We start from the raw sequence: 22,276 nt of genomic DNA on the forward strand, positions 1-22,276 counted from the left end.
TCCATAATTGAGTCCTCTCGCCAGCACTCGTTCATTATTTGTGTCAAATAATTCCTCCCTTCCCCTCTCCCGTCCGCTTTTTCTGCCTTTTCTTCACTGCTGGATAATTACATGTCATAGTCCTCTGTTTTTTCTTCATCTCCACCAGTTTCATTGACTCTCTACATCCCTTTTCCTCGCCCACTTCCCTCTATCAATGTTCAGCTTTTCAGCTTCCTGATTCCCAGCTGTAATCTCATCGGCATTGCTCCCCTCGTTCTCCTTTTTCCCTCTCCCTCTCTCTCTCGTCTTCACTGTGTAAGCAAGAGAGTAGAGGTTGTTAAACATTTTTCTTCTCTCTTAATTGTTTTGACTTGTGCCATCGGCATCCCGATTAGGGCCCATTGATTTCCTAGTGCTAAGTGCATTGATTTCTACATTTCTTATTGATCTCGGTTCTAAATCTACCCACACACAGTCTCAATGCACAAGGCGAGACAGAGGGAGAGAAAGAGAGAGGGGAGGAATCTGTTAAGTGTGTCATATTGTTACCCTCAAAAGGAGTTAAAAACTTATTAGAATTACCTTGAAAGTAAGTGTGGCTCTAATGAAATGAGTAGTTCATAAATACTCAGTCATTGGTTGTTTACTTATGTTTGATTAGTTGAATCATCAAAATTTACTTTGAAAACCTTTTTAAAAATTATTTATTAAATATTATATTAATAGTATTAAATATTATAGTGATTTTTAAAAATAGAACACTTTTATTATACATATTTTTATATAGTGAAATGATTTGTTTATATTTTTTCAATGAAATTTAGTTCATAAATGTCCATTTTTAATGCAAAAGTACAAAACTAAACAATGGATATTGAATAGGGCACACTTATTTACCCCACCACACACACATGCTCAGAATAACACGCATGCTTTACCTTTTGCCTCTGCGTAGCCACACACACACACACACACTTAAACACACACTCGGCACCCCATAAAGATCACAGACGGGGTATTGGGGCTTTATCCTCTTCCGCTGTAACGGTGGATCACATATTCAGCAGGCCTCTGACGGGGCAAAATCAGCTCCCCCTCTCAAGCTAGTCTGCGCGCTACTGATAGCCCCGTCCATGTCATAGCATTAGGCCGCTGCAGGCCGCTGCGGGCGAGACACATCGCCAGCACTTTGGGGGTCGATGTCTTTTACTAGCGCTGACTGCTGGATCTTCAGCTGCTGTTTCCCAAGTCTTTGATCGTGTTAAAGCTAGCATAGCGTGGAATGATGGTAGAATCTGTATGAAATGGAAAAGACTTTTTGTGGTGGGTCCTGTAAAGGATGCATTAATAAAAAAGAAATAAAAATCTTGTTTGTGAATTTTAGCCCCCATAAGCAAATGTGTGAAATCGAAATATTGTAAGAATGTTTGGAAGGCTATGCAAGAAAAGCTCAACAAGGCAAAAGATGTAAGCAGCCTAGCATACAGTCAAACTGTATCTGAGATTATAAGGGACATTTGTTGTGGTATATTTAAAGTCATTATAATATTAACTCCATTGATAATTGAATATCTTCTTATTCTTCTCCCTTCATCCCAGATGTTAAAGAGTTAGTTCACCCAAAAATGAAATTTCTCACCCTCATGTCGTTCCACACCCATAAGACCTTTGTTCATCTTTGGAACACAAATTAATATATTTATGATGAAATCTAAGGTTTTTTTTTTTTTTATCCTCATAGAAAGCAACGAAATTACCGTCATTCAAGGTCCATTAAAGACATCGTTAAAATAGTTAACGTGACTACAGTGGCTCAACCTTAATATTGTGAAGCGACGAGAATATTTTTTGAGCGCAAAAACAAAACAAAGATAACTACTTCTACTTTCAACAAATTCTTCTATACCCTGTCAGACTTGTACCAAGTTGACACAGTGAACGCATGTGTTGTACTGCTCACATGAACTGCGTCGGACAATACCGAGCTGGCGTTCGGACGTAAACACGGAAGCGCTGAACTGCGTTCACTGCGTAGGAGAATGACAGGGTAGCGAAGAAATTGTTGAATAAAGTCATTATTTTTGTTTTGTTTTTGTGCACAAAAAGTATTATCGTTGCTTCATAACATTAAGGTTGAACCACTATAGTCACGTTGACTATTTTAACGATACATTTACTACTTTTCTGGACCTTGAATGTGGTAATTACATTGCTTTCTATGGGGGGAAAAGAAAACTTGAATTTCATCAAAAATATCATAATTTGTGTTCCAAAGATGAACGAAGGCCTTACGGGTGTGGAACGACATGAGGGTGAGTAATTGATGACAGAAATTTCATTTTTGGGTGAACTAACCCTTTAACGGTGCCACTTTATCAATGAGGAGATAGAGGCAAATTATAAATCCATTAAACAAGAAATATCATAAAGAACTACAAATCCCAACATTACCTGGCATCGATGAGCATGCTATCTGTCAAGAAAGACAAGATCCAATATCTATTGAAGATAAAGAGGAGACAACATTAGCACTGTGCAATTATTACCCAACTGCGTGTGTGTTAAAAGAGAGCGGCACGGAGGATGGATTTGTATTAAGGGTATTGGCAGTCTTGAGCTGGGTATTGACAATATGTCAGCACTGATCATTAGATCAGCTGAACAGAGAAAGTGTGCGAGTCCCTGCTTGAATCACTTCTAACTCCATCATTCAGGAATTTAACAGACGATGGCTAAAGTCTAGTGAAAGTTGATCATTTTTTACATCTTTTTTTGATTAAGAGATGTGTAACAAGCGCAAAGATTGCATAAAGAAAATAGATTATATTCTGTATGTGTAAGTGAAATCTAGGGTTCTTTCATGTATCTGTCTGTGTTTGTGAGAAAGTATGATATTGTATTCTGTGTGCCAGTGTGTGTGTCCAAGGGTTGCACCGCAGTGGGAATGTGTCCTAGCCACAGTATTAGCTGCTTGTTACAGCAAGAGGGGGTGTTGATATAATTGTAAGCTGGTATTGATTGGGGCGCCTTGTTATTGATGAGAGAGAATTTAATTCAACCAACGCATTTGTCAACATGACATTGCCATTTAACGATGAACTCTTTCACTATCGCTGTCTGGTTCACCCACCCAGTCACACACAGGAGGAAGTTTCTTTTTATGTGTGCACTGGGTAATGATTATTTCTATTGATCGCCAAGTTGTTTATTTTTTTTATCACAACAAGAACAACATAAATGGTGATAATGAGGCCAGAAATAATATTAATATCTGCCAAAAAAGAAAAATGTGCATAATCATTACAGTGACTTTATTTTCTTCACACTTTATACATTGTGGCAGGTGCTTAAACTGTTTTAACTAATGTCTTGGTACATTTGCAATAGTTTTTTCTGAAAGGAGTTTTTAATCTGCATTTGATTTTTAGTTTTATTTTTAAAATGATGACATGTCAGTCATAATGGCTACTGGTGTTCAGGGACGTACTATGAGCTGACCATTGAATGTAACCAAATGGAAATGTCATATTTGGAAACCGTGTTTCAGTCTGCACACCTTTCTTCCTTCTCCGCGTTATAGACGCGCAAAACACACTATATTCTACAAGAAATAATTGCTTTTGTCTGGAAGGAGTTTGGATGGGGGGGTTCGCAACGCGTGCCCTTTCAGGCGAGGGGGATTCGTGAAGGACAACTTGTCGCTTCTTTTTTTTTTTTTTTTTCTTCCGTTCCCCCCTCTCGCTCGTTGGACACGCGGATGTCATCTGTCAAATGGAGGGGGGTGCTTGGGGACAATAAAGCCCAAGGAACCATTGTGAGTCTGTTGTGTTGCAGAAAAATATGATTTTTTAAAAATAGTATGGTATTTAAAAAAAAAAATCAAATGGCAATTAATAGCAAATGAAGTTGTATGTATTTTTTTCTTATGATACCCTGGGCAATAATTGATATAGCCTATATAAAATCTTTCACCTCGGATATAGAAGAATAGATAGTCAGTTAGATAGATAGAGACAGGAAGATTGGGGCGAGTGTGAGTTTGGGGGTAGGGGCGGGGGGGGGATCAAGCGCTGCGCTTTCGATTTTTCCCGTATTGACTGCGATGTTTAGCGTATAGATTTTTCTATTTAAAAAATCTATGTCGGCAATAATCTGGAGTGTAAGTGCGCGGCATAGATTGTAGCTTTATTACTGACAGCATTCAATGTGTCGGAAAGAGGGAATGAAAGGTAGAATCAGAGAGAGAGAGAGAGAGAGAGAAACCCTAGACTAGCAATAGACCAAATGAAACTTTTGTGAGGTAGCGATAATCGGTTTCTGTTTGTTGCCTATTCACAATGTAATCAGCTAGCTACGTTAAATAATCACCATAACATATCAATGTCTTCTCCATAGGATGGTCGCTTATATCGACCGTATCTTTTCCACAGACATATACCTGCATGTAGATGAGGATATAATCACCTGATGTAAGCCACTCGGTGAATGTGTGTAAGCCTATCGATCAGCGGCTCACCGCGATCATCAGAGTCATCATAATGAAGAGTAATCAAGCGATCAATACGCAGGATAGCTTGCCTTATATGGGATTAGTAAAAAAAAAAAAAAAAAAAAGGGAAGGGGAGAGGGGGAGGTATGGATGGAGGGAGAGAAAGGGGGGCGGGGGGAGTATAGCGGCTGCTCCTCTCGTTTCAGTGTTGCTTTCGTACCGGGAGGCGGACAGAGCTCGCAAGCTACCGGGGTTCCCAGATAACGGGACTATCGTAACGGACACACACGCACACACAGACGGATGGTGGTGGGACAGAGCCAAAGAGCTGAATTCCGCTTAACGGGTACCGTGTTGTTTTCTTTTCGTTCAGTTTTAACATTTCGTGCGCAAGCAGTGTTGCTTATTCATTTATTTATCGATTGATTGCGTTTTAATTACTGGCTCGTGAGTGGAAACGAAGGGGGAGCGTGTAGAGCCGCTGCGTAGCCTTATACGTACGTGATTACTTAAATATATTAAGCGATTATATTATATTTTATACAAAAAATAATAATAATATGCTGCTTGAAATGCATGCAATGTGCGCGAGATAAACCACACAGTAGGAGAGCTAGAAACCAAATAGAGAAACCAAATATTCCTGTTAAACCTTTGTAAACCGTTTTAAAGCCAGCAACCGCGATTGATTGTAATGAGCCAAGTAGTTTTTGTACTAAAGTGAACAAAATTTTGACTCGAGATTTGTTTAAAAAGCGAAACCAAAGTGGAACCGGATCGCGGCGCGCACAAGGCCATTGTGACGTTTACCGGCCGCACACCTGGTCTCGCGCGGGATATGCAAAACCCAGGGAATGTTATGAGTTACGACAACAAGTGAGTTTTGAATTTTAAAAAGTTACAGTTTCAACCAACGGTTCGACATTTGCTAGCGTATGTCTAAACGTGCTCTACTCAATTTGCTTGTTAGATTAACCGATTTTTCAGACAAGCAATTGTTAAACCAAGTGTTTAGTGACCACAAAACACTTTTAATATATATTTAGACGATATTTAGACCGCTTGAAAGATCCGGACTATCCGTCTGTGTGTCAGTCCGAGATAGAGTATCCCTGAGGAAGCAGTAATGACTAAGAGGCACAATACCAAAAATGTAAAGATAGCTTGAGCAGTTTACTTACGTTATACATTTTAAACCAAATATTAACTATTACCAAAAAGAAACAACCTCAAAACACAGTCTACTTGACAAAAAGCAACCAAAGAAAACGAAACTCAAGACAAGCGCCAAATACAAGAGACCATAGAAGAAAAGCCCAGACGACAACGGATCATGTTTGTTCCCTTGCCGGTGCCGTTAGTGTTTCAGAGAACCGCTCCTGATTTCAGCGCCTGGCGACTCAAGTCTCCGCTGCCTCTGCGCTCCGGTAACTCCGGTAAGAGATACCTTTACCTTCCTCTGGTTAATGTCGATAACAGCTTTTCTCTTTTTTTTCTCACTACTGAAAAGAAAGAAAGAAAAAAAAAACTAAATGTGGAGTCGAAACACCTGTTCAGACCCAGACAACCGTCTGAATGAAATCCATATTTTTGTATTTCTTACAAAAAAAGGCTAAGATCCTTTTTCTTCCGATTGTGTATGTATCATTAAAATGTGCCACTTTGAGTGTGTATTAATGAAGGCTGGTTGAGGTGAAAAGACGTCTGCCCATAATTGCCCTTGTTTGAATGGTTAGTCTCGGCCTCTTTTGGCTTCTTTCATCCTTCTGTCCTCCCCGTATCTGCTTCTCCATCTGCCGTCTGACTCTCTTCTCACGACCGGTTCAGGGAATATTCATGGTAATTTATCGATTCCGCCGAGATCGATACACAGACGCTGGGGGGAAAAGGACAGAGCGAGTGTGTGAATTTAACGACAAGTTTGAGAATGATGAGACTGAATGTCACTTTATTTGTTGATGTTTTTGTCGATTTTAAGAGCTTTCACTCTAGGGTTAAATAATTAGCTTCATTTAATTTTAAATTACAGTCATCACCTGACTGTAGCCCAAGCTTTGAAAAGGCAGAGAGAACTTTTATTTTTAGACTTTCAAATAGACTTTTAATTGTTGTATTCACGTTGCAGTCATAAGTATTGCAAATAAACAACATGTGGAATAATTTATGGCCAATTCTGTGGAGCTGCTTGTAGTTTAATGAATATTTTTTTTCAAATTATAGTAGACTTGATAACATAAAACGTGTAACATGACTCTGTAATGCAAAGTATTACCAAGAATGTTTCTTGTAGTGAAAAGAAAGAACATCGTATTTTTTCTTGTATACAAGGAGTGTTGGTTCTAAAGTGCTGCATTAGTGAGGGGGGCGGGTACGCGCAATGTGTGCGCGCAGCGTCTGGCATTCAACGAAGCGGAAATTTTCCAACCAGCAGATGGATTAAACGTATACGCCACTTATAGATCATCTGTCACATTAAACACGTCGCACATCAGCACACAGCGACTAAAATGTAAATAAGGAAATTTAAAGTCTCCATTTCGCGCTATGTTTAACTCTAAAGAGCTAAATACTAGAAAGTGGATACACCATAGACCTTATTGAGAGTGGACGCCATATTTATTTTCAATGTACTTTTTTTGTTATTGAAAACGAGGCTGTGAGGGACACACGTAGTTTCCCTCAAAATGTTGGGCCTATAAAGGTAAAGTCTAATTTTTATAACACCTGTTTTCACTGTATTTTTGTTGCTGTTTCTGTAGAATGATTAACAGCAAAGTTAAAAAATAATACAACCAATTAAACAGACTGTGTCCCTCACAGCGTCGTTTTAAGTCACAGAAAGTAGCCTAAATATGGCGTCCCCCCTGAATAAGGTTTATACCTCAAGAAATAAGAGTGAGAGTCTTTAATTACTTACTGGCGCCTAAATGAGCAAAGAGCCAGACGTTAAGCTTTCGTCAGCTGCACCACATAATGGGCCCACATGGTGATGTGCTTTCTTGAAATGCAGGTAGTGTTAAAATTGGATTGGCTTGCTCGTTTGAGGCTGGTTGGTTAGGCTATAGGATTTGTCTTTTTATGTCAGAAGTGAACTGGAGGGAGGATAAGAGAGAGGGGATTCTATATTGGATAGGAAGTATTATTCCTGGAACAACAGAGACATTTATTCTTAAATTTACAGGGGGGAAAAAAACAATGTTAAAATTAATAAATGGCAAACCTAAAAAATATAGTGAATACATTTAATTTTGCAGTGTTTATTTTGAGCAGGTTCTACTAGTAGATGCATTATTGATCTGACAGTGTTGTGTGTTAGTTTTGAAATAACATTATCGCTCAATTTGTCACATTTTATATTTTTTATATTTAAACTGACTTGGAAAAAGTGAGCTGAATGTATTTGGTGTTAGGTTGCCACGTGGTTTCAAGACTTTAACCTTTTTGGATTTTAAAATTATGCCATAGGTTATACCTTTCACTTCTTTGATAATATAAGACTCAAAATGGACACCAGGCGCCACAGCTGACATTAAATGCTGCAGAGGTCAGAGTGACAAGCAGAGCAGCCAGTAAGGATCTTTATGTTGGGTGAGGGAAAGTACATTTATGTTCAGCCTTACTTATGGATGATAGACACTATCAAGGGCATTGGTTCAAAGTTTTTACTAGGTTTTTCCTGGCGATGACCATGAAGATATCTTACAGTTTTTACCCTGGGTGTTTACTGTAGAATCTTGGCGTCAGGGAGATTGGGATAGTCTGCACACTATATTTATAATGAAACTGTGAGTGCTTAGGCTGTTGGGAAGCGTCTATTTTCTAGCAAATTACTGATGCATCAGCGTTCATTTTAATAAATAGCAAAACTTCATATTGCAAACATTATTATCTTTAAATGATTAATTTAACAACCTCTCTGTAATTGTATCAAATATTTCACACATTTTCAGAATTGTGTAACACACTCTCACCAAGAAACGCTATGCAGACCACCTAAACATTGGTTAAATGTAGCTAACCGAACCAATGCTGTCAATAGTGTCTATCTTCTGTAATTAAAGCTGAAAATAAATGTACTTTCCCTCACTCAACTTATCCATATTTGCTGTTATGCTTGTTGAATTAAGATGTTCGGTTTGGTCCAAAAGTCTGAGACGACATTTAAAATATGTTGTTTTTTTATTTTATTATTACACCTGTAGAAATGTTTTAGAGAAAAAATACAAAGAAAAGTTAGGAAGAAAATAAAATATATTTTTATTTTGAGATCACAAAATATAGCAATAATATAACATGACATTGGCCGTGTTAACTTATGGAGTACTTTCAAGCTGAAGTGCACAGTCAGGTTAATATACAAAATACTAAGAAATTCTGATTTCAGTTCAGTTTGTCTCTCAAATTATGCTGATAATATAATTATAATAAAAGAAGTTTAGTACCATTTTTACTAGTGGTCTGAGACTTTTGGACTTTTATCGTGTGTTTTTTTTTAGCTCTTGGGAGCGAATGCTTATAGAGAGGTTTAATAGGTCCACCATCGTCTTTTTAGGCCTTGTCATGTTGTTCTCCTGGTGCTGTGATTATGAGCAACATTGTTGCTTTGTTCGGTAACACTTTATTTTACAGTGTCCTTGTTACATAAGTTACATAAAGTTACTATAGTAATAACTATAAATTATGCATAATCACATGCAACTAATCCTATCCCTAATCCTAACCCTATAGTAAGCACATGGTTGATTATTACTCAGTAATTAAATGTATAATTACACTGTGACAAGGACACTTTCAAAAAAGTGTAACCCATTGTTCTTTTTTTTTATGCAGTCTTTAAACCCCTTTCAGGGTCTTTTTTATGGAATAATAAGTTTTTTTGATTTGTATGCAGTAAATATTTCAACAGCATATTCGCTGTGGCAAAACCACAAAATAGTTTTATGTTGCAGTGTAAATCCAGAAAGGGCGATACAAGTAGCTGGTGTTTAGGAGAATTTAGGGGTCTGCTTGAGGTTAAAGGTCAAATGCGATCAGGTCACTCGATGGTTCCGTCATGTGTCTGTCTGTGCAGGCGAGCTGTGTTTACACTGATACAAATTTACAGTTTGATGCGCCGTAAAGTGTTTTAACCTCAAACAGGTATTGATTAAGGAAGATCAGCCCTGCCGTCCTCAGCAAGAGAGAGCGCGCGTGTGTGTGTATAGATCGGATTTGAGCGGGAACGTCGGCGAGTCCCAGTGCTAACGTGATTGCGAATGACAAAATGTCCACCCGGGTTTGTTAGGGACATAATGGGGAATCAATAGACACAACAGAGATGTCAATACAACATGCTTTATTGCATTAAACCACCTCTCTCTTCCCCATCCCGACACCTAGGCTTACCCTCCACGCCTGCTCTAACTCACACACGCATCAACACACGCATCCACTGGTTTGCGTTTTTTTTTTTTTTTTTTTTTTTTTGATGTTGCACTTACAGGAAACTGAAATCATTTGAAGTACTGCACTCATTGCACTAAGTATCTCTGGACACATACACACACACGCATTAAAACAAACGCACTCACACGCGCACAGCAGTTCCCCGCTGAGAGCCTACCTTTCCGATCGGAGCCATCTCTGTCCCTCCATCCATCTCTCTCTCTCCCTCTCTCTTGAGTATCCATGGAGACATTCATAGGCCATTAAGCAGATGGTAATAAAGGGATGTAGGTAAACACTCTCTCCCCTGCGCCGGCCCTCACCTCTGCGATGGAGACCACCATCAAGACCACTGCCGACTAAATGGACCTCATTCGGACTCCAATACCCCATATCTGACAGGGCCAAGTGTTTTTTTCATGCTGTAGTGTGTGTTTGCATTACCTGGTGTGTAGGTGAGGACGTATGCGTAATGATCGCTGGAGGGACAGTGTGTTGGCCGATTTCTGATAGCTCTTAACACACTGAGCGCTATTACGGTCCAACCGTCTGAAATGGAATCCGGTGGTCATATTGTGCAAGACATCACAATCTCTCTTTTCTCTCGATGGACCTTTATCAGACTCATAAACCAAATTACACGGTACGGCCATGTTAATACACTCTCGCTGGTCAACTGTGACCTGTCCCTTTATGTTTCTATGCCTCTATTGTTGGGGAACCAAGTGACACCAGTTTAAAAGAATAGTTCACATTAAAACTGTATGACTTTCTTACTTCTACAGAACACAGAAGAAGTTTTGAAGATGTTCACACTGCTTAATATGGTGACCAAGAACTGTTGAGATCAAAGTGCGATAAAAACATAATGGAAGTAGTCCATGTGACTCTTCTGAAACCACATGATAGCTTTATGTGAGGAACAGCCTCAATAGAAAAAAGTAAATAAATTAAAAAAAAAGATGACTGACATCCATGGTCACCATTTACTTTCATTGTGTGGAAAAAAAAAAGCAGCTTGGACATTTTGTTTAAAATAACTAAATTTGTGTTAGAATTAAGAAAGTAATATGGGTTTTGAGTAAATTATTTTCTTCACTTTTAAAATTATAGGTTGTTTATTGACTTTCCATTACATAAAAGCTTCTTTTTTAGTGAAAAAAGATTCATCAGAATATTAAAATATTCTGCACACTAAGAAAAATGGTTCTTTTAAGAGCCAAAATGGTTCTTCTATGGCAATGCTGCAAAAACCCCTTTTGGAACCTTTGGCTGAACTATTATTTCAAAGCCTTAAACATATTTTATGTATGAAAATGTATGTACAAACACATACTTTGTCTTAACTAATTTCATAAGGCAATGCAAATACAGTGGGGTCCACATTGAAAATTTTCCATTTTAATCTGGAAATAACAAATTTAAATTTTGAACATTTTAAAGCAATACTGGCTTAAAAAAGGATAAATTAAGGTTCTGCAATATTTCTATGCACAGCATGTACAACAGGACCACATGTTTGCAATGCATTGGCTATGCATTTGCATCTCGCTTAGAGGCTGTTTCTGGCCTAAGGTGTTCATTTATTGCTGGTTTATTGCTGGTCTAGGGTGGTCTTCCAGCCCAAATAAGCATGACCAAGATGGTTTACCCAGTTGAAAACCAAGTCCAGTTGGTATTGGACCAGTAAGAATCTTCAGAAGCTTTGTTTCGCAGTCTATTCTCAATCACCCTTTCACTCTTATACTAGTTGTTTGTACAGTATGTAAACAAATGCCTCACACCTTTGCCTTATTTACAGATTGTAAATATCACTCTTTTTCTCGTCCTGGAAACAGCATGTGAATAGCTGTAGGGCTCGTCATTGAGGTCAGGGTCTTACAGCCCCTTAATTAAACTTAAGAATTAGATTTCAGCACGCACACACACAACATTTACCCATGAAAAACCACAAACATTTACACCTATACACAATTCTTATTGTGGAACCCACATATGAGCCATCTTGCATTGCTTTCTCCACCTCATTCCCACTTTTCTGAGCCCTTGTGAGAGAAAATCCCACTCTTTTGAAGGGAAAGAGTCAGGGTTCACATATTTTATCATTGGGAGAAAGAGACCGTAGCCCTTTGGTTAAGGAGAGCGACTGTGCGCCATGTAGAACAGATGGTTAGCTGTTGAGTTTTTGTGTTAGATGAAGACCAAGGGCAGATGAGTGCAAAACTATCAGGTACACATTCATATTGCTTTTTAATTCCAACTTGCTTGAATTAATATTCACTTTTAAACTTTGATTGATTGATCTGGGTTTACCATGTAGGTTTTAGAGTGCATATGTGTGTCTTTCACAAACCGACCACCCGCGATGTGGCCATTTTAATAATAACGTAGGCTCATAACAACCAGAGCTTGCTTGATTGAATTTGTCCCCCACCCCTGCATTTCATATCAGCTCCTGGACCAAGAGTGTCCGGTTTTTGGGTGGGTTTTTCACCACCCGGTTTAATTTGATGGACAAGCTGTATGAAAATGAGCATGTGCATGTATGTGTGTGTGTGTGTGTGTGTGTGTGTGTGTTTGGACCTCAGGGACGTGCTGCCCTTCCCCATAGCTGTGTAGTGGTTACAGTCAGGTAGAAAGGGAGAAATTTAATATCCCTCCACAATGTATACACAATGAAGGGGGTATTGCAACAATGGTGCGGAATAAGCGAGAGAGAGAGGCAGGCGTGAGCGGCAGCTTTTAATAAATCTGAGTGCTTTTGCGCTTCAATCTTCTCAAAGTAACCGCATCTTTACCCTACACCCCCTTCCTTCGAACACACACATTCACGCACAATGTGAACATGTACTCTTTCACACTTTTGACAGTGGATGTGGCCAAGTGAATTTATAGAAAGTTATTCAAGCCCACGTTCATGGAAAGATCACAGACAAACTCTTTTGAATTGCAAAGTTCTATCAAAAACATTTTTTAGTAAAAAATCTATTGAAAGTTGAAAGGAATGATTGAAAATTCAACACTTGCTAGTGAGCCCAAAGGAATGCTGAGGGCCAGATACACACCGTACATACACATTGTTAGGTCAAGGTATTGGTTTATGTTTTTCCACAAAGACAAATGTCCAAGTTCAGCATTTAATTTTCTTGTTTTTTGTTGTACGTCCACTTAACAGTCTTTTATTATTTTCTTTCGTGGTCTTTTCATTCTTTTGACCCTGAAATCTACCGTCTTTCAGCCAGCTTTCTTCTATATTTCTTAGGCCTGTGCGATTTAATCACTTTTTTTATTCATTTTTTATATATATATAATCATCTTCTGATGGTTTCTTAAGCGGATTGAATTTCATGCACAAGATCAACACACATACACACATTGATATGCATCAAATACATCCTCTCTCACTCCCAGACCTTGGTATGTTGAGCAGTTGTCTGAAACACAACACCATTTAGTTATCTAGTGACCAAACCACACTTACTTTACCTTGATCAGGCAACACAGAATGAGTAGGGAGCCGTTCAACATTGTAGAGTTCAAAAGCAGCTGGATGAAAAAGAACGCATGAATCAAATGATGTGTGTGTTTTAAGTTTAAGGACTTTTAACTTGATAAGGCTTTGTATGTCTCTTTAGGGTCACTTTTGATTAATTTAATGCATCCTTGCTACATAAAGGTATTAAATTCTATTTTTTTTTTTTAAATCTTTTAAACAGTAGTGTACATAGACCAAAAAAAAAAAAAATGGTGCAGATGGAATCTGTCTACTTCAAAAAAAAAAAGACTAACTCTATTGCAAAATGTATTGATGTGGATTGGCTTATGTTCAATGATATAGAAATCAAACAAACTATATATTGACTTCTAAAGCCACTTTTTGCTACTTTGAACTATTTTTGTGAGCTTTTATTTTAGCAAATATTGATATATATGATTAATTTGATCCAAATCATATCATGTTATTAATTTGGCTTCAAAGAAGAATAGCACAAGTAAAAATGAACAGAAAGCAATGTTACCAATCTCCTAATGCACTTCTGTATTTACTCATGATGACACTTCTGATTTGTGTATATATGAATAATATGTATTTGTATGTTGAGAATAACTAGGTCAGGTGACACCCCCATCACTCCTGCTCCTCCCTACGTCTATCCATCTTTCCCTGTTCCATATGCAGGATGAATATGGTGAGTATACATGCCGGTCAGCTGCATAATTTTATAAAGAAATCTTGTGCTGATTACCCAAGAGGGTAACCACGGGAATGGTGCAGTTGGTGCGGGGTGTGGTTTACCTGACAGGCAGCCCGGCTAATCCCGCAGATAAGATAAATAGCTAGCGTAGCTCCGACCGTAAGTGGACTTGACCTCCGCCGGCACGGCAGCGGTGCATGTTTTAAGATAATGAGGGAGTTGTGACATGCACTCATGCGAGTGTACTGTGTCTATATTTAGCAGGAGATTTGTTATCATTTTCTTTGAGTCGTAACGTATGGCAACAAAGGAAATCTCCAGTTGCATTAGCGTATTCAAAAGAGCCTGCGCGCATACGTGAACTTCTAGAGCAACTCTTGAAAAGAAGACTCTTGTCAGGGTGACTGTATTCAAATTTCTCTTTTTTAAGACCTTGAAAAAAATCTGAATGTCTCAACCGGTTCAAATGGACTCAAAGGGATGCGCCGTGAGCATGAAAGACGCTCTTTTCTGCGTGTGGCTAAAGAGACACCCCCGATTGGAGTGTGTTCACCAGTTGTCCATTCAGCCGTGCACTCTGACCCCTCTCGCCTCCCTTTGTCTGCCCATGAGGGGCAGTGGGGGTTGACAAGTTGACCCCTGACCCTCGCCTCAGCCCTACCCCTCCTCCACCCCTCTCTCGTGCCCCCTTCTATTCACATGCAGCCACTCATCATCCCCCCCACCTCTTTTTCATCTCGTCCCGTCTTTCTAAAAGCGCCGTTTTCTTATTGACTCACTCGCCGTCTCAAGTTCAAGGCCTCGTGGGCCGCTTGCATTGAGGCGGGACTGAGGAAACCTTTGCCTATAGTGTCTTAATACACCATGTTCTTGAATTGCAACCAACAATTGTGATGTGCACCAAAAGTGCCTCCAAAATTTGGAGATATTGCACATCGTAATGTTGTTTGTAATAGATCATTGAGATTGCCTCCAAATTTACCACAGTCCAAGTACATCAAATGTGGTTCATTGAAAATAATGACTTGTGTTGAGTTGATAAAGATTCACAGTAATGAACAAATGGATGAAACAAAACAATTCTTGTGGTACTTGTGATGTTTTGTTTGTTTTTGACGACGTATCCATTATAAATGTTTCTGTGATGTTAAAATTATGATAAAAAATACGTATTGATGCAGTTCGAAAGTGATTTGACCTCAGTTTCAAATGCTTGTTGGGAGTCCGTCAGCTCTTACAAGATTCATCAAAACAAGCAGAAAAAACTGCAAATCTGAATGAACCAACATATGATGTGCACCAAAAGTGCCTCCAAAATTGGGAGATATTGCACATTAGGCCTTTTCACACTTGAAATAGTTAACCCTGGGTCATTCTAAACCCCGGCTAAACAGAATCCTGGGTTATCTTGCTTCATGTTTCACACTGCTCATAATTTACCCAGGGTTAACAATCAATCCTGGGTATTCATAAGCTGACGTTTCACATTGTGCATTCCTGGGTTAGGACGATGATAACCCGGGGTTAAGCGCAGTGTGAAAATCAACTTGGTTTGAATATAATGACTTGTGTTGCTTATTTTAGCCAGAGTTAATGAAAGTTAACAATGATGAACAAATGCACAATTCTTGTGATTAAATGTGGTGTTTTGTGTTTTTGGTGATGTAGGCATTATAAATGTTTCTGTGTGGTGTTCCAATAGAATTTCTTGACTTACATATTGATGCATTTTAAAATGTTTGACCTCAATTTCCAATGCTTGTTGTGAGTCCACCAGCTCTTGCAAGATTATCAAAACAAGCAGAAATAACTGCAAACCTGAATAAAATAACATTGGTGTGCACCAAAAGAGCTTTCAAAATGTGGAGATACTGCACATTGTAATGATGCTTGCAATAGATCATTGAGATTGCCTCAATTTATCTCCAAAATCCAAGTAAATAAACTGTGGTAGGGTTTAATATACTGACTTGTAAGCTTGTTTTGAAGGGTTAGTTCACCCAAAAATGAAATTTCTGTCATTAATTACACACCCACATGTCATTCCACAGCCGTTAAGACCTTCATTCATCTTCGGAACACAAATTAAGATATTTTGATGAAATTCAACAAATTTATCTCTCCACTCTCATTCTCATAAGCTATTAATGTTGCAGCGCTTCCAGGTTCTATGTCCGAACGGAAGCTCTGCAACATTAATAACATAGCAGAATGACAGGGGAGAGATGAATTTGTTGAATAAAGTCGTTATTTTTGTTTTGTTTTTGTGCACAAAAAGTATTCTCGTCGCTTCATAAGGGTTAAGGTTGAATCACTGTTGTCACGTTGACTATTTTAATTATGTTTTTACTACTTTTCTGGACCTTGAATGATGGTAATTTCGTTGCTTTCAATAGAGGATAAAAAAACCTCTCGGATTTCATCAAAATATCTTAATTTGTGTCTTACGGGTTTGGAACGACATGAGGGTGAGTAATTAATGATAGAAATTTCATTTTTGGGCGAACTAACCCTTTAACCAAAGCTAATGAAAGTTCACAATGATGAGCAAATGCACAATTCTTGTGATAAATGCAGTGTTTTGTGTGTTTTTTGACGAAGTATCCATTATAAATGTTTGTGTGACGTTTCAATAGAATTTCTTTCCCTACATATTGATGCGTTTTAAAAGTGTTTGACCAGATTTGAAATGCTTGTTATGAGTCTGGAAGCTTTCGTATGATTAATCAAAACAAGAAAGAATAACAGCAAACCTGAATGAACTAACATTATGATGTGCAACAAAAGAGAATTCAAAATTTGGAGATATTTCACATTGTAATAATGCTTGCAATCATCATTGAGATTGCCTCCAAAATCTAAGTTAATCAACTGTGGTTGGGTTGAATATAATGAATATAATGTTGCTTCTTTTGGTAACATTCTATTTTACAGTGTCCTTGTTCCATATGTTACATACTATAGTAATAGCAGTGAATTATGCATAATTACATGCTACTAACTCTAAACCAAACCTTAACCCTAATTATATAGGAAGTACATGCTGTTAATTAATATTACTCAGTATTTAAATGTGGTTACACTGCAACAAGCACACCTTAAACTGAAGTGTAACCCTTATTTTAACAATTCTTGTGGTACATGTGATGTTTTGTGCAGTTTTGGTGACATATCCATTATAAATGTTTGTGTGACAATCACATAGAATTTCTTGACATACATATTGTGTTTCAAAAGTGTTTGACCTCAATTTCCAGTGCTCATTATGAGTCCAGCAGCTCTTACAAGATTAATCAAAACACGCAGGAATAACCTGAATGAACCACAAAATACTTGGCTGTTAGTAAATACCGCAATACACAACCAATGACCTTTCGCATGTCACAGAAGTACAGACTGTGGAAACACACAAAAAAAAAACACGGCGTCTTGCGCACAAATGTCATTATTAGCTGCTCAGCAGACACACATTCTCATGCTTTCCCTCTGTGTGGTTCAATACGATAGGAGAGGTGGAGGTGAGCGACGTGTGAAAAAAGAGAGACACATGTAAAGGTTGAAAATTAATCAAAACATATTTATACACTTAAACTCATTGAGTGTTTTTGTCCGAATGATGTCCTTTCTTTGGATGGTGCAATTGAATGATTATCAGAGCGGCCTCAGAGTTGAGGATTGAAAATAAAAAGAGAGGGGAGGCTTGAGATCGGGACAAAGGCAGAATTTGTCGGATTTCACGTGAATGAGTTCTTAATGTGTTATCAGAAATCTCTGAGCTGTAGAAAAGACAAATCTCAAGGACATGGTATATTTTTAGTGCTATTAAGTCTGGATGTCTTAACTGCAATCTAAAACACAAAAAAATGCAAAGTTTCTGGTGTACTCTGTTAAACTTAATTCTAATATTTATTGAACATTGTTAAAATTTTGCTTGACAACAGACTGCTGAATACTCTACCATGGAAGATGATAACAGTTTATTGTATAGCTGTGAAAGGAAATTAAATATTACTCTGTATGTACAATCTGTAGATGCAGTTTTTAAGACCCCTCTTTTAACACACACACACACACAGATACAAACTTGCTCTCATACACACACACCAACTGCGCTTTCTGTCCTAAAAGCCCCTTTTTACTCCCTCAATTTTGTCCATTTCTCGTCCATCCTCTCGGCTTTTATATTAGAAGGCGGTGAGAAACCACATACTGAAAATAACACAAAAAGATGTGCTTGTCAGAATTATGAGCCTCACCACATGTGTCTTACCTTCAGGATTTTTCCTCACCCCTTTATTTATCTGTTTGGAAATTACAAAGATAACAATTATGTGTATTGATGCACTTAATGGTAAATTGGAGTATGGCCATTCGCTCTGTGGCTGTACGACTTTAGGAATGGTACATTTGTGTGCATCATTTTTCACAGGCTGGAATTATTAAAACATTTGTCACTCTGACGGAGTGTTTGGAGAACGATGTATCTGTCTACATTGTGCTTTAGTGTCATTTCAGCAACAAACATAGTCATTAATAGTGAGCCTATGTTTAGATAATGCTGCATATTAGAGCATTTCCAGTCAGTTTATTGTTTAAAAAGTCTCTCATGAATCCAAGTAATGCTAATGAAGCTGTCATGTAGCATAGTGTATATTGTGTATGCTGTTTTCAAGAATGCATTTAATATCGTCAGTTTGTTCACTAATATGTTATACTGATAAATAGCTACCTGTTGCTTTTTTGGACTACTGAAATTAGCTTTTTAAAATTATTTTAAAGTTTGGGGTCAGTAAGTTTTTTTAAACAAAAGTCTCACCAAGGCTGTATTTATTTGGAAAAAGGAGCACTAAAAAACAGTAATATTGTGAAATATAATTATAATTTAAAATAAATGTTTTCTATTTTAATACATTTTAAAATATAATTTATTTCTGTGATGGCAAAGATAAATTTTCAGCATCATTACTCCAGTCTTCAGTGTCACATGATCCTTCAGAAATCATTCTAATATGCTGATTTGCTGCTCAAGAAACATTTCTTATTATTATTATCAATGCTGAAAACAGCTGTACTGCTTAATATTTTTTTGTAGAAATTTTGTGAAAACTGGATTTTTACTGATTTTTTTTTTTACTGATGACTAGATTACTTTAAAGCTCAAAAGAACAACATTTTTTATTGAAATAGAAATCTATTGTCACATTATCAATATAATTCATCCTTGCTTGAATAAAAGTATTAATTTCTTCCTGACTTACTGAGCAGTAATATAGTTTAACTGACATTTAAAAAAATGAACGAGTGAAATGAGAACATTTTATTTGACTTTTCACTTATAGGTTACTTGTAACTTTTTTTATTTGTTAATTTTTTTTTTTCATTTTTTAAGCTGTATAATCTCTTAGTTAACATGAATTTGCATAATTAAATAATGCTGATTGTTTGTGTTATTTAATTAACACAAGGTAGGAGTTACAGACATCAATAGAGTCACAGACATCGTATTGATGAAGAGCGTCCAGAGAGGTTGTTGCGTGTTTCCATCCGTATCGTTTCTGCAATGAGAAGGCTAGTTAACAGGAAGGGGGGAGGTGAGCGTCCAGGGTTCGGAAATGAGAAATGACCCAATGCCACACCACCAACCCCTCCTTCACTGTCCCATCCCCCTCTCCTTTATCCTTCCCCCAGGAAAGAACGTAGCAGAGGGATGGGTCAGAAGAAGAAGGGGTGAAAAAAAAGGTGGATTGGGGGGGGTATAAGAGAGAGAGAGAGAGAGAGAGAGAGAGAGACAGAAAGCATTAAAATTCATGGCCTTTTTTATTTTCCCCACTGAAAATCAATACCGTCTACTATGGATGAGGTGAACAGTGGACAACAGTGGTTGTGGGCAGGGGTGGGTGGGAGGAGGTGGTTGGGGGGATAGATAGATGGATGATGGTGGGGGGGGATGGATAGGTTGTTGTTCATTAAGTGTAAGCTGCAGTGGTGGGGACCCTCAGTAGAGGCTATTGTCCAAGTGGCAGTAACATAAGGAAAAGGGGACGATGGGCCGAAGCATGACCACTGAACAGGGGCAGGTACACACGGAACACACGCAATTCCAAACTACCCTTATGGATTAGCACTGTGATGTACCATAGTACTTAGATATTGGGTATTACCATCAATGGAAAATCTGGGATTCAATATTTGGAAAAGAGCAACGTAAAACAAAGAAATGTTATGATTTGAAATTAATAAATAAAGGAACAAATCACCCAGAAATAAAAATTCTCTGTTCGTTTTCTCACCCTCATGTCATTTCAAACCTGTTTGCATTACTTCTGTGAAACACAAAAGGATTTTTTTTCTTTTTTTAGACAGTTAAAACATTGTTCAAAATATTTCATTTCCTGTTCCACAGAAGAAAGTTAGTCATACAGGTTTAGAACGACATAATGGTTAGTAAATGATGACAAAATTGTCTTTTTTTTTGGGTGAACTATCGCTTTCAGGTTAATTTGTGATCATGTGAACTCTTTTGTGCAGACAAATTTGAATTTCAATCAATTCATGCTTCAAACTTAATTTGACTCACTGCACTTTTGACTCAGATCCAAAACTAAGCTGAATCACTTCAAACTTTAAAATTAATTTTTCTCTTTTGTTTAATTTCAAGCAGATCTGTGACCTTGTGAAGCATCAAAGCTTTGAATCGAGTTTAAATCAATAAAAGCGGCAAACTAAATTTGAATCACTGCAACTTTGAATCAAATTTGAATCACCGTCTGCAAGATGCAAAATGAATCTGAATCACTCCAACCTTCTAATTGACTATGAATAACTGCAAACATCAAAATGAATTTGAATAAGTCTAAACTCCCTATTGAATTTAAAGAACATTTGTGACAATGTAAAGCTCCAAATCAAATTCAAATCACTGCAACTTTGAATCAAATTTGAGACACTGTAAGTTTCAAAACAAATCTGAATCACTCCTAAATTCTAATTGACTTTGCAATCACTGCAAACCTTAAAATGATTTTGAATCACTCTAAGCTCACAAAATAAATCATATTTGTGACCATGCGAACTTCTTTGTGCAGACGATCAGATGTTCTTCCTTCCACTGAAGCACAAAATACTCTTTAGATTATTCTGGAGAACATGATTGTCAGGTTTTGTTCATGTCAGCTCCATTGCTGCTGTCATTAAAGCAAAAGAGAAGCACATGTAAATTTGAAAGTTTTCACTGAAACGGTTATGCTGATAATATGGTTTGCAATGAAATAAAGGTGTTAAACTAGAAAAAATGCTAAACAGAAAACTTTATATTTATATATAATGTCCTCGTATGCAGACTGTCATGCTTCCGTCGGATATGACAGCTTCTTGTCCCTGCTTGTTCACACTCAGCGGTAGTCTGGTTTCTCACTCTATTCTCAAAGGCATGGAGAGACACTCACCTCTTACACTTTCTCCCCAGGACACCAGGAAGCCCATTACGATTGTGCATACATGTATGTCCAAATGCGCGCACACACACACACTTGTGTATATGTGTGCTCTGTGAGGGGGGCTCTCTGTGCATATACAGGACTTGTGAGGTTGGTTACTATGGGGATAGGTGTGGAGGTGTAGGCCCGTGCTTTTTTCTGACGTGGGTAAAAGAGTCATAAATAATGAAAAGGAAACTGCATTGAAATGCAAAGGCTGAGGCGTAGACATGTGGGTCGTATCGACATTTGTGAATTCTGGGATCCACACAGTGCGGAGTTTCTATCTCGAACCTGTAGAGCCTGAAAGGGACTGAAATGTAGCGGCATTTCTACTGATCTTGATAAGTTGTCAGCTAATATTTATGTCATAAATTATAAAGATGTTTTTTTTTTTTTTTTTGCTAAAAAAATCTGAAGTGCCTGAAGATTTTTGTGCATTTACAGCATTTTTGGTGCATTTAAAAAAATCATTGAATATGCAAATGTATTAATTAATGTATACATGCATATAATTAATTAAGCAGTACATTGACCTAAAAGAATGAATCATTTTATTGCATATCTTTAGTTATTTTTGATCAGTTCAGTTTAGTTTCTTATTTTACCTTTTCACATAGTTTTAGAATGTTTGTTTATAGGGAAGTGTTGTAATATTCATACATTTGTGAATTAATTATAAGTAACAGAAAACATGCATGTTTTTTTTT

The 22,276-nt window shown here is 37.6% G+C and overlaps 1 protein-coding gene across 8 annotated transcripts in view; it reads left to right on the top strand.

The window, feature by feature from the left end:
* Nucleotides 1–4,288: 4,288 nt before the first annotated feature.
* LOC127501164 (POU domain, class 2, transcription factor 2) overlaps nt 4,289–22,276 on the top strand; it is a 52,496-nt gene continuing 34,508 nt past the window's right edge. For 2 of the 8 annotated variants that reach the window (XM_051872991.1, XM_051872992.1), the window contains exon 1: nt 4,290–5,907. In XM_051872991.1, the coding sequence (XP_051728951.1) occupies nt 5,805–5,907 (103 nt within the window). In that variant the 5' untranslated portion in view covers nt 4,290–5,804. Of the gene's footprint in view, nt 5,908–22,276 lie in introns of all 8 variants that reach the window. The other 6 variants (XM_051872994.1, XM_051872993.1, XM_051873003.1 and 3 more) reach the window with 6 other exon arrangements.

Source organism: Ctenopharyngodon idella, chromosome 19 (genome assembly GCF_019924925.1).
Source record: "Ctenopharyngodon idella isolate HZGC_01 chromosome 19, HZGC01, whole genome shotgun sequence".
Taxonomy (NCBI): domain Eukaryota; kingdom Metazoa; phylum Chordata; class Actinopteri; order Cypriniformes; family Xenocyprididae; genus Ctenopharyngodon; species Ctenopharyngodon idella.